Source organism: Sapajus apella, unplaced genomic scaffold (assembly GCF_009761245.1).
Source record: "Sapajus apella isolate SASKATOON/1434 unplaced genomic scaffold, GSC_monkey_1.0 scaffold2, whole genome shotgun sequence".
In the NCBI taxonomy this organism is placed as follows: domain Eukaryota; kingdom Metazoa; phylum Chordata; class Mammalia; order Primates; family Cebidae; genus Sapajus; species Sapajus apella.
The window spans coordinates 64,669,835-64,682,299 of NW_022436942.1; the positions used below are offsets into that span (position 1 = coordinate 64,669,835).

The 12,465-nt window shown below is 41.4% G+C and overlaps 1 protein-coding gene across 3 annotated transcripts in view; it reads left to right on the forward strand.

Moving 5' to 3' along the window:
* The window catches only part of POLR3B (RNA polymerase III subunit B), a 145,330-nt gene extending 140,860 nt beyond the window's left edge, over positions 1-4,470 (forward strand). For all 3 annotated transcript variants that reach the window (XM_032285721.1, XM_032285728.1, XM_032285735.1), the window contains one exon: positions 3,732-4,470. In XM_032285721.1, the coding sequence (XP_032141612.1) occupies positions 3,732-3,861 (130 nt within the window). In that variant the 3' untranslated portion in view covers positions 3,862-4,470. The remainder of the gene's footprint in view (positions 1-3,731) is intronic.
* The last annotated feature ends 7,995 nt before the right edge of the window (positions 4,471-12,465 follow it).

The window sequence follows — 12,465 nt, forward strand, 5'->3', positions numbered from 1 at the left end:
TCCTGCTTCATTTCTGTCTCATTTAGAGATCATCTGATGGCACTATCTGATTTTGAAGCTTATGTGTTCAGTGTGTATTGTATTTGAAATCCTTTGAAAGAGGATAAATCAGGTTATACGGTTTGAGGGTCTTTACTGTAATTAAGCAGACCTTAGTATATACCGTATGTCTGATTTTGAGTGACCTACTTATACTCTTGTTGCCAACAGAAAAAAATCCTAATCCATTCTAGTAGTCTAGCCGCCTCCTCGGGTGCTGCTTTCTGGCTGAGGAGCGTAATGATGCTGTCATTTTTCCCATCATTACCTGATCATGTGTGCTGGGTTGAGTGGGAGGGAGCATGGGCGTCGTTGGAGGAAGTCGCTGTTTAATGAGCGGCACAATGGAGGCTGGGTAATTAGAGCGGTTCGGAACCCTGAAACTGGCCTTTTGTCAGGGATTTGCACATTAGTGAGGCATTGCTATGGGGATGTTTACAGCACGACTGTTGTTCTACAGAAGACACTAAGGGCATAAGTCACAAAAGAGAGGTCCAGAAGGAAGACTTCAGGAAAAAGAAAATCCCTATTAAGATAATTAGCTCATAGAGGATGTTTCACTGGACAGTCATTTCTTATGTGAAGCCACAGCCCCCGCTTTTTGCTACCTTTGCCCTAAAAAAATCAGTTCATTTTATTGTTGTTCAGGTCAAGGATCTACCTTTGCAAATTGTTCGGCTATAAGATAAGGTATGCTTTTATACACACACACAGAGGAACATTTTAAATGATGGAGAAATATTTAATAAAAGAGAAGATTAAAAGGATTTCTGGAATATGAATCTGTACATATGGAAATTTAATATAGATTAGGTCGGAATGGCATCATTGACTATGTACTAGTCAGGAGAATAAGCAAGAAGTTACCCCCACTAAACCCATCTCCCCAATTTAATGAAAACATGAACATGATTTCTAGATAAATTAGATCAACCCAAGCACATTAAAAACATAATTTTTAAACTCAAATGCATTAAAGAGGTCTTTAGATAATCTTTTAAGAAAAAGTAACTCACCAAGCTTATATTTGCAGTGTTGAAGTGCCCGGTGTCCCCTTATCATGGCATCAGTTGTGCATTTGTGAGGGTTAGTCTCCCATTCTCCTCAGGAAACTCTGTCTGCACGGTTACCACCACCACTTGCACATCCTCAGCCTCAGTGCTTGCTTTTCTTTTATAAAATAATACAAGCTTTATTTTACTCCTTGCAAAAATGATCCCTGCTCATTGTAAATCATTCAAAAGTTACCACAAATATAAAGCGAGTCACCTTAATTCCCACCACCCAGAGATGACCACTATTAACATTTTGGTGACTCTTACAAGATTCTGATAACAGCAGAAAAACACAAATATACACACCCAAAATTTTAAAACTTACATATGATTTTGGGGGCTCCATACACTTAGAAAACCTATTCGAGGGCCCCCTTGGGACCATGCTGATTAACAAACTGCTTTTTTCACTTCACAGTTTGCCCTGCACATTTCAGTAAACTTGAGACCACAACATCAGTTCTAATGGCGTCACAGTCTTCTTCTATATAAAAGTCCCAGTGGACATTTGCATAGTCTCGCCTTATGCTGTTACAAATAGTGTGGCTGTCAACATTCTTGTGCACATACCTTTACCACTTTTGGGATTACAGAATCAAAGAAAATGTACATTTACATTTTTTACACACACTGTCTTGCCGCCCTCCAGAATGGCCAATCTTTTGTTCACTCAGTAATCCCCCTCCAATTCCTTGTCATCACCAGATCTTCCAAGCCTCGGTTGCTATTCTTCTTGCATTCATTTTCAATAGGATCCAGCCCAATAGGGTTCTGTGAGCCCATCCCTGTTGGTGTGGAGATGAGAAACTGTAGAAATAAAAGACACAGACACAGAGATAGAGAAAAGAGAGTTTGGGCTCAGGGGTCCACTGCCAACAAAAACTTGGAGACCTGCAGTGGCACCAAGTGCCTGGACACTCTTTTATTGAGTACAAAGCAGGGGGCAGGGAAAGTAGGGCGAGGTAATGGTGGTTGGTGATAGGGTCAGATAAATCATGTGTCTTGAAGATACGGGTCCCAATACTTTTAAGTAGTCAAGGCGAGGAGAAAACCTAATGCGTCAGCACTCTTCGCATATTTGTCAGAAATGTCAAGGACATTAATTCTTATCTTCTGAGAAAAAGAGAAACCAGGTGCAGAAGCAGGGCGTTAGAGTAGACATGGAATGTGACCACTGAAGCCCAGCATCACATAGAGACAGTTAAGCCTCTGGATGTCTGCGGGCTTCCCTGACAGCCATCAGGCCTTGCCACAAGAGCATGGAGAAACGGAGTTTTCTCCTAACTTCCCCAGGAAGGAGATGTCTTGACCATCTCCTTCCCTAGCTGGCTAAACAGCGGGCGCTTTCACAGCCAAGGCGTCCTCCAGCAGCCCTTATGTGGGCGTGACAGAAGGCTTAGAGAATCTTGCCTTAGGATCACTTTGTTCACAATGTCACCTGAGTTCCATGCTTCAGAACTCAATAGTCATTACTAAAATTAAAGGTTATATTGAGTATATATCTTTATGATTATGAGTAACTGTAAGATTGTATATGATTACATAAAGGAATAACTATGTGCCTACATTTCTAATTCTTTTCTAAATCAGTATTTATATGAGAGCAGGCTGAGGCTTCAGACCCTTGCCATGGCACTTGCAGCGTTTCCCCCCCGCAATTTTCCTCCTCATTAATTGTGAGGATCTAGTTTTCTGCCTGTTAGGTGTCAGGATTTGTACTGGATACCTACTGTCCTAGTTGCTGCAGACCCTTGATGAGTAGAGTAAGGTCCTGTTTTGGTCTAAAACCTGAAAGAATAGTTCACTTTCTCCCCACGGACCCTTCTACAGTTGTAGCCATTGATTAAGAACTAAGTTGAGTTTACCAGCAGTTCTGGAAGGAAGAGAAAATAAAGTCCTAATTGGAATAGCAGGCAAATTGGTTAGGAACATGGGCTGTTGTTGTTAGGGTTAAGTGGGAATATATTTGCACATGCTGCACATACATTTCTTAGTGTTGCACAAGGAACAACATGTTGTCGGTATAGTACCTCTCAACACTCATAGAAATAACCAGGCCTGAAGAGCACTAGAAAAATTTCCATTTGATTGAACACCACTGTCCTATTCAAAAGTCTTGTCTTTTCCATCAGACTTTGTATATCTCAATGACAGAAACCAAATTATAATTGTTGGGCATCTTGCCTAGAATAATATACTGCTAGTATAGTAGATGCTTATCAAATACATGAAGATTGATTGAATTGGTTTAAAACTCTTTAAACAATGAAAAAAATTAAGTCTGAGTAAATTTTTCAATGGTTCAGATTTCTGGGACTCTTCAAAACAAGTATATAGGCAGATGTTTTACATTTTAAGGAGAAAGGTCTAGACGTGTAGTAACAACTGACACACGTTGTATGTTTTAAACACTGGAGGGAGTGGTGTTTCTTTCATTTTTCTTTTGCTTCCTTGGATGTTTCTTTTTATTTTCTGGGCACACATGTACTTATTTGATAGTGCAACTGAACACTTAGGAATAGAAAGATAATTTGATAGAATGATAATAGAAGTTTATAGAGCCCATTCTCACTTCCTGCCTGGAGGCCTTTGTTTGCGAGTTGCCGTCTGTGTAACATGTGCTGACTTGGGTTTCAGGTGCCATTTCTGCAAGTCATCCCGCCAAGTGTCTTCCCTCCGTATTCCGTATGCCTGCAAGCTGCTCTTCCAGGAACTACAGTCTATGAACATTATCCCCAGGTTGAAACTGTCCAAGTACAATGAATGAGGATGGAAAAAATGATTACTAAAGAGAAGAAGTGATACATCTAATACAATGGAAAGCAGAAGGGATTGAGGACTACTTCTCCTCCTGTGAATAATTCCTTTGCATATTCTCTCTCTAAAACAAAAAAGAAAATGGAGAGGCTTTTTATATTCTACAAGACTGGCTAAACAACCTTGACCATGCGGACTGCCAGGCTGCTTGATTCATAGATGGATGTGACCTAAAGGATGAATAAACTATTACTTATGTGCCAATATCTTGACATTTACTCATTAGAAGACCTTACTCCTTCAAGAGAATATTTGGGATCAAATTTACCATATCTTCTGGCTAACAATATTCAAGATTCTCCTGAAACTTGGAGGATGTAAAGAATCTGTTTGATTTGGTCAGCCTGGCTTTCGTTGAGGTGCCTGGTTCTGATACATTTTCCCAACAATTAAATCTTGCCTTTACACACCCAGACTTTGTAATTTTAGTCTTGGTGAAATACAATAAATTTCTTCCTACCTTGTCAAGCAAGAATGTCATCTTATGGACTCAATTGTTATTATTTTGAACCTCCATGATCATACCATGCAATAATATTCATTAAATATCTGAATCTAACTCTGTGGCTGCTTTGTCATGCTCTGTCCCATTCCATGCCTGCCAACATGCTAGCTGTCCATTTTCTTTTTAATCTGACAGACCTCCTTACTCATTTCTAATTTGTTCTCAACTGCTGCCCTAAAGCCAGATAAACATGTGTGTTAAGGATTGTTTGTAAAATCCAAGTCAGAAAGACTTGAGTAATGGCCTAAGCCTTCATTCCCAGCATGTCACACTGAAGATGTTCCACAGAATATTAATAGGTATTATATGCCAACAAGAATCAAGCTCCTGTGTCAAGCTAAGGTTGAGAAATTGAGGGTAATCAAGTTAAACATTCCACTGGACTTTTTCAAAGCCTTTAAGCATCCCAAGCCAATGTATACTGGGTTTCAAAAAAGGGATGTTCCAGGGACCCAGAATAGTCATTGACTTGAGAACTCAACCTCACTTCTTTTTCTTCCCAATAAAAAATCTCTAACATAGGTACGTGTAACAGCCGTAGAGGTATCACAGTGAAAGCAGAATGAAGGACACTGCAGATGAGCAGGTCTTCCTCAGCCCTCATGGCAGCGACTCATTAGATATTCTTTTTTCTTTTGAAACAGGGTCTCACTCTGTCACCCAGGCTGGAGTGTAGTGGCAAGATCATGGCTCACAGCAACCTCAGCCTCCCGGGCTCAGGCTATCCTCCCACCTCAGCCTCCTGAGTCCTTGGGACTATAGATGTATGCCACCACACCCAGCTAATTTTTGTATTTTTGGTAGAGACAGAGTTTCATGTGTAGCTCAGGCTGGTCTTGGACTCCTGAGCTCAAGTGTTCCGCCCACCTCGGCCTCCCAAAGTACGGTGATTATGGGTGTGAGCCACTGCGCCTGGCCTCAGTATGTATTTCAATAGGTATTTCAAAAAGAAGTTTGAATGCCAAGATCTTTGCTATGCCAGTTTCTTTTCTTAACCTAGCTTATAGTTCTCAAACTTGATGGTGCATAAGGATTACTGTACTGGATTGATGATATGATCATACTGTACTTTGTGGGCTGTTTAAGGAGTTTTCTAGGGTGATCCTGTTTATCTCACATCATATAGTAAATCCACTTCCCAAATCTATCAAAGATGCAGTTGCCCTGCAGTGTGTGGCACACCATTTCAGTAAACACTCTGAGAGTCAGGCTGGAAGAGTCTGGCAGTGTGCTGAGTGCTGGCACGAGGACTCATCGTTTGTCATTCAGTACCTGCCACGTACAAGACACTGGACTAAGGATAAAAGAACAGGACAGGGCCTCTGCCTGACTGGGGTCGTAGTCCAGTGGAGGAGGCCAAGATGTGTGGTCTGGTCACGGAGCACCGCTCTGCAGTCAGTGCTGAGGATTAACCTCAGCAGTGCTGAGGGAATGCCGAGGGCAAAGCAGCCAACAGTGCTCTGGAGATTTGAAAACACTTCACAAGCGTGATTATGCCATTTACAATGTGAAGAAACAGACGCGCAATGTGGCTATGTGACTCTCCAGAGCCTCACTGCTAACAAGAGGGACAGCAAGGGCCTCGGGACCAGGCATTCTCACATACACAGCTTTGTTCTCGTTTTATCTGTGATTATATTTTTTAGTCACCAAAAGTGGACATTTTTTTAAAAATTCAGATGCCCTTGAATGGTTGTATCTCTTATAAATAAACATCCTTCTTAGGAAACCATTCTAAGCCAGTCTAATCATTTTGAGGGGAGTCACCTTTCTAAGTGTCTAGGAAATTCTAAGTTCTCTTAAGTTTACAAGATCTAGAAAGTATGGGTTTTCAAACCGAGACATCCTTAAAGGGAAAAATTCTATCAGATTGATATCTCAAAAATTAGCAAATAGAACATTTGAATAGCTATTTGGCTCTGAGAAATACTTTAATGAAAAGCAGACAGACACCAGGCATGGTATCAGGCACCTGTAATTCCAGCCACTCAGGAGGCTGAGGCAGGAGCATCGCTTGAGCCTAGGAGTTTGAGACCATCTCTAGGGAAAAAAAAAAAAAAAAGGCAGCCAAATTTGGTAAACTAGTCCCTATGTTTTTAAGTTATTTGTAAGTTAAAAATAACTTTTAAAAAGTTATTTTTTATTTAATGTTTATTTAAACTTTATTTAAAGAGTTAATTGTTTATAAATAATTAGATTTCTATTTCCAGTAATGATCGAGTAACTTTTTACAGACCACCCTCACTACAAAGCACTTTTTTTTCTCCAGGCTTTTGCCAGGCTGGAAGTGGCATAGGATGAGGCTAAAAAGCCACACCAAAGCCACTAAGAGGCTGTGACCCTGACATGAGCTTTGACAGAATCAAACGGCTGGGGAGACAAGACTGTGGGGACAAAGCTGCCCAGATGCCAGGACCAGAGAGGCCAAGGTCTCAAATAGGAAGTGCATTGAAGTGAGCTCAGCTTCTTCACCACTTTTCTTCTGGATTTGCCCGCTCAGGCTGATAAAATAGGATATCACTGACAGGGTAGGTTTAAATGATAGAGATGTATTTTCTCACATTTCAAGAGGCTTAAAGTTCAAGACAAAAGATGTCCACAGGGTGGGTCTAGTGGGCCTCTTTTCCTGGCTGCTGGTGGCCACCTCGCTGCAGCTTCATGTGGCCTTTCCTTGGTACATAATAAGGGAGAGTGTTACCGAGCTCAGGTATCTCCTCTTCTTAGGATGCCAGTCCTGGTGGATCTGCGTCCCCCTCTTATGACTTAATTCAACCTTAATTACCCCCTTAAATGCCCTGTCTACAAATGAGATCACACTGGGGGCTAGAGCTGCAACATATGAATTTGGGGACACACAGTTGAGTCCATTATACCTCTCAAGACGTTTGCCAATTCATAACAGCACGGATAGAACTTAGCAGTATCTATTAAAGCTGAACCTACCCAGCAGCTCCATTCCTAGGTGAGGTCCAGCAGAAATGTATTTATGTGTGTGTTATCAGTATGTGTGTACAAAAATGTTTCTAGCAGCATTATTTATAGTAGCCCCAGGCATTATTTATAATAGCCCTGCCTATTAACAACAGAATAAATTGTGGTATGGTCATGGATATGGTTTGGCTGTGTGCCCCACGCACATCTCATCTCGAATTGGAATCCCCACGTGTCAAGGAAGGGACCTGTAATCCCCACGTGTTGAGGGAGGGAAATGATTGGATAATGGGAGTGGTTTCTCCCGTGCTGTTCTTGTGATAGTGAGTGAATTCTCATGAGGTCTGATGGTTTCATAAATGGTAATTTTTTTTGCAGTCTCACACTATCTCTCTTGCCTGCCCCATGTAAGACATGCCTGCTTCCCCTTCTGCCGTGATTTTAAGTTTCCTGAGGCCTCCCTAGCCATGCAGAACTGTGAGTCAATTAAACCTCTTTCCTTTGTAATTACTCAGTCTTGAGTAGTATCTTTATAGCAGTGTGAGAAGGAACTAATACAGTGATACAATGGAATACTAAACAGCAATTAAAAATGAACTGTTGCTACATATAATATTATAGGTAATCTCACAAGAGTTTTTTTAAGGGCAAAAGAACTTAAGTCCAGGCCAGGCACAGTGGCTCACACCTGTAATCCCAGCACTTTGGGAGAGCAAGGCCAGATGGATCACCTGACATCAGGAGTTTGAGACCAGCCTGACTAACATGGTGAAATCCTGTCTCTACTAAACGTACAAAAATTAGCCAGGTGTGGTGATGGGTGTCTGTAATCCCAGCTACTTGAGAGGCTGAGGCAGGAGAATCACTTGAACCTGGGAGGCAGAAGTTGCAGTGAGCCGAGATTGTGCCACTACACTCCAGGCTGGGTGATAGAGTGACACTCCATCTCAAAAAAAAAAAAAAGCCCAAAAGAAACATACTATATTAGTTCCTTTAAAGCTAAAAAATAGGCAAAATTAATATATAATATGAAAAGTCATAAGAGTTTCCTATGCAGAGTGGGAACTAATGGCTAAGAAGTGCAAGAGGAGGGCTTCTAGGATGCTGGTAATATTTTGTTGACCTGAGTGTTGATTACATGGGTGTGTTCATTTTATGAAAATGCATTAAGCTATACTCATTCAGGGCTTTTCATCTTTTGCATGTACATCATTCTTTAATAAGTTTTTAAAACAATCTAGGTGACTTAAGAGTTTAAGAATACAAGCTCTAAACCTGTGTTTCAGTCTCTTCACATAATAGATGTGTCACCCCAAATATGTTGTGTTTGTCCTTTTAGTTTTCCCATCTTCAAAATAGGGAATATAATAGTACTCACACCTGGGGCTGTTTTTAAGATTAAATGAGATAATGTTCCTAAAGGGCTTACCATAGTGCCTGGAACAAAATAGGTGTTCACAAATGTTTGTTATTGTCTTCATTGATGATAACCTAGTAATAATCATATCATATACCTTATTAACAGCACTGCCAGGACTGGCAGTGTTCAGTTGTACAACTTCATCTGGCAAGAGTTAGGAAAGGCAAACCCTGAGTTTCCTCTGGAAGAGAGAGTTTGGAAACTGGAACCAAGTGCAGAAACTGTAGGATTTTGCAAAAGCGATTTGCGAAAGCTTCCCTGTTTAACAATGATGGGCGGAATTAAGGTGGTGGAGTTAGTGAGCACACTTCCCTGGAACAACCATTTAGCACTGACATCAAAGTGAGGCCTGTTGTCACGGGGGAATCCCAGAATAGTTTCATGAAGCCCACAGAATGTTTTCAAAATGCTTCCATGTGGTGAGAGTCAAGTAAAGGATTAAAAAAAACAACACAGAAGTCCTTGATTGGGTGCTACATAATGGGATAGTTTTCGGCTGCTTCAGAGCATTTTGGCCAACACCTTTATTTGTCGTAATGAGCCACATGAGGGTGAGCACATTAGGGCTGGTGGCTGGGCCCATACGTTCTCCGCCATCTGAGTAATAGAGGAGCCAGTGTCAGAGAGACCTGTAAATAATTCCGTTTTGAAACGGATGGTCAGAAAAGTGACTGTAAAAGTAGCACCTCTTTACCATCCATATTTACTCCATATGTGTCTTGAAAACAGTTTATTTCATTTGTTGACCAAAAGTTGGATTTTTACTACTTTAGCCCACAGGGCCAAGATTGGTGGGAAATTAATGTCAAGCTTTAAAGAAGCAGTTTTAAATGGGGAAGGGGGGAAGCAGTAGCAATCTAGAAGTATATAGGTTACCAATGCCAAGCTACCAGTTTGGGTTTTAGAAAGAGACTCCAGAAGCAGTGAAGAAATTTTCTTTGGTAAATCAAAGTCATGATCAGGATGTCATGGCAGAAAATCTCAGGACAACCTGACACTCACATTTTTACTCACAAGTCTAACATCTCACACCATGGTCAAAGTATTTTTCAAGTTCAGGCAATAGCTCTCATTCCATGCATAATAAATTTTAAGTCTGGCTAACTCCCAATCATCCACATTAATGGAGGCAAGGTATGATGTGAATCAATTAAAACATGATGGATTCAACATCTTTTGTGTTGGATCCTGGGATGAAGTTTGCAGGCACATTTTGAATATAGCTTGCATGGTGGTTTGGTGAGTTTGCTGTACTTCAAATAGTGACTCCTAGGAATGCTGTAAATGAAGAAAGTGGAATAATAATAATACCTTTTCTGACTAAGTAATGATGACAGATCTTTGGAAGGGTGGGGTAGCCACACTCAACTGGGATGCTTCTAGGCTAGTAGTTTGCAAAGTTTGGTCGATGAACCAGCAGCATCAGCATCACCTGGAAACTTAGAAATGTACATTCTCAGGTCTCTCCCCAAACCCACTCAGAAAATCTGTGGGAGAGGCTCAGCAATCTGGGCCTTGAGGCTCCACTTTCTCCCTCTAGCTTCCTTTCCAGTCCCTGCCTCACCTGCCTACGATCCCCACAAAGATATCCCACATCAAAGGAGGCCTTTCTGAGTGACTACTCAGAAGGCCACAGTTTCTCCTCCTGTCTCAGCTGGTCATGTTACTCTGCTGTCCAAGTCCTCAAAGGGTTGAGACAGCATCGCCTCTCCCACAGCAAAGCCCAGAAGTTGGCAGAGATGCTCTGGGTGCTGCACAGCTTCCTTGGCGCTCACAGGGGTGGTTTGGTGTTGGAATTTTTCAACTCTCTTAACAGGGGTGTCCAATCTTTGGCTTTCCTGAGCCACACTGAAAGAAGAATTGTCTTGGGCCACAGATAAAATACACTAACTCTAAGATTATCAGATGAGCTTTAAAAAAAATTGCAAAAAAAAAATCTCATAATGTTTTGAGAAAGTCTACGAATTTGTGTTGGGCTGTACTCAAAACCATCCTGGGCCATGACGTTTGCCAGTTGGACAAACTTGCTTTAGAGTATGACCAGCCTTAGGGCTGCTGTCCTAAAGATGAGTTGGCAGTGGTATTATCAACAAAGAAGGAGCCAAGGTGCTTCCACTAGTAAGCTGAGTCTCAACTTTCTCATCTGTTCAGTGGGTATATAATACCTCCCCAAGTAATGACCTGTGCAAACTTACACAGGAGTAAGAGTAGTACCTACCCCATAGGTTTGCTGTGACTAATAAAAGTTAATTCAAGTGAAGCACTTAGAACAGGGCCTACCCCATGCTACATACATGATAGAGATGAGCTTTTCTTTCTATGTAACTTCAAACTAGGCCAGTTTCTCAACCTTGGCACTACTCATATTTGGGGCTGCCTAATTCTCTGTGGTGGGGCTGTCCTGTGCATTGTGGGATGTTCAGTAACATGCCTGGTTTCCACCCACCAGATGCCAGTCACGTCCCCTAATCATGACAATTAAAAATGTCTCTAGGCATCACCAAATATTCCCTGCCGGGAAAAATCGCACCCAGTTTGGAACCACTGAAGCAGACAATGTGTATGAAAGTGTTTTAAATTCCAAAGCAATTGAGAATGGTCTCAGCAGTGAGACCATAAAAACTGATAGCCAATCTGCTTCTGGATAATTGAGGGACTGTATTAACAAATGTGAGCATGAACGCAAACCCTTGTTTTTTCTTCATGTACTAGTTGTCGTGGCATCAGATCAAGCTGATGATGTCAGTCATATGTTGGTCATTAAGTTAAATAACTTTCATTCCTGTTCTATACTGTACTTTTATATATCTGTTGGTAATGTTATAAAAATAAGATCAATCATAATCGCCATTGTCATTCACATTTGCCCCCAGACTGATTTTGTTCTAGATATAGCTTATTTTTTGTTTTGTCAAAGACGTATGGTGATTTTCATCATTTACTCAATCATTCCTCAGTCTTGCATCTGCCTGCCTGCCATGTGGCAGGGACTGTTGGGCTCCCAATTCACCCCAATGCTGAAAATTCTGCCTTGAATGGCCCTGTGGAAGCAAATGGGCTTGAAAGTCCTAAAGAGAGCCCTTTTCCACACAAGCTAAAGTCCTGCTTGCATTTTAATATGACAGCAATAGGGCTGGGTCCCCAGCACGGAAATTTCAGCTTCAACAACTCTGAAGGTTTCCTTCTTCATTACTCTGGGTCTTCCATGTCCCAAATATGTCTACAATCTGTCAGGATCTGAAATATGGAAACATCAGTCCAAACAATGAAACAGAAGGCTGTTTGTGATTTATTACCTGCTCTGCCTGCAGGGAGAGTTATTCTAATTACCTTATTCAGTGTCAGATGTTACAAAATTCTAGGAGTAAATATTTATAGAGATTATGAGACAGGCACTGTCCTGATAGTACAGATGTCATAGGCCTTTTTCATTTAAATAGAGCCAGGATGGCAAATATGCATATATGTGCTCCCGTTTTGTGTCTGGATCCCCTTGGCAGCTCCCTAATCGCTCATACCAGTCTATCGTGCTAAACCTGAATTTGACCTCAGACTCTTGAACACCAAGCTCTGACAGCCACAACCCATCAGCTTCAAAGCAGGAGCATGCTGTGTTCACTAACAAAAATTCTGCAATCAGATTGGCTGCCTTCAAATTCTACCTCCACAACCTACTAGCTTCTGTGATCTTGGGCAGA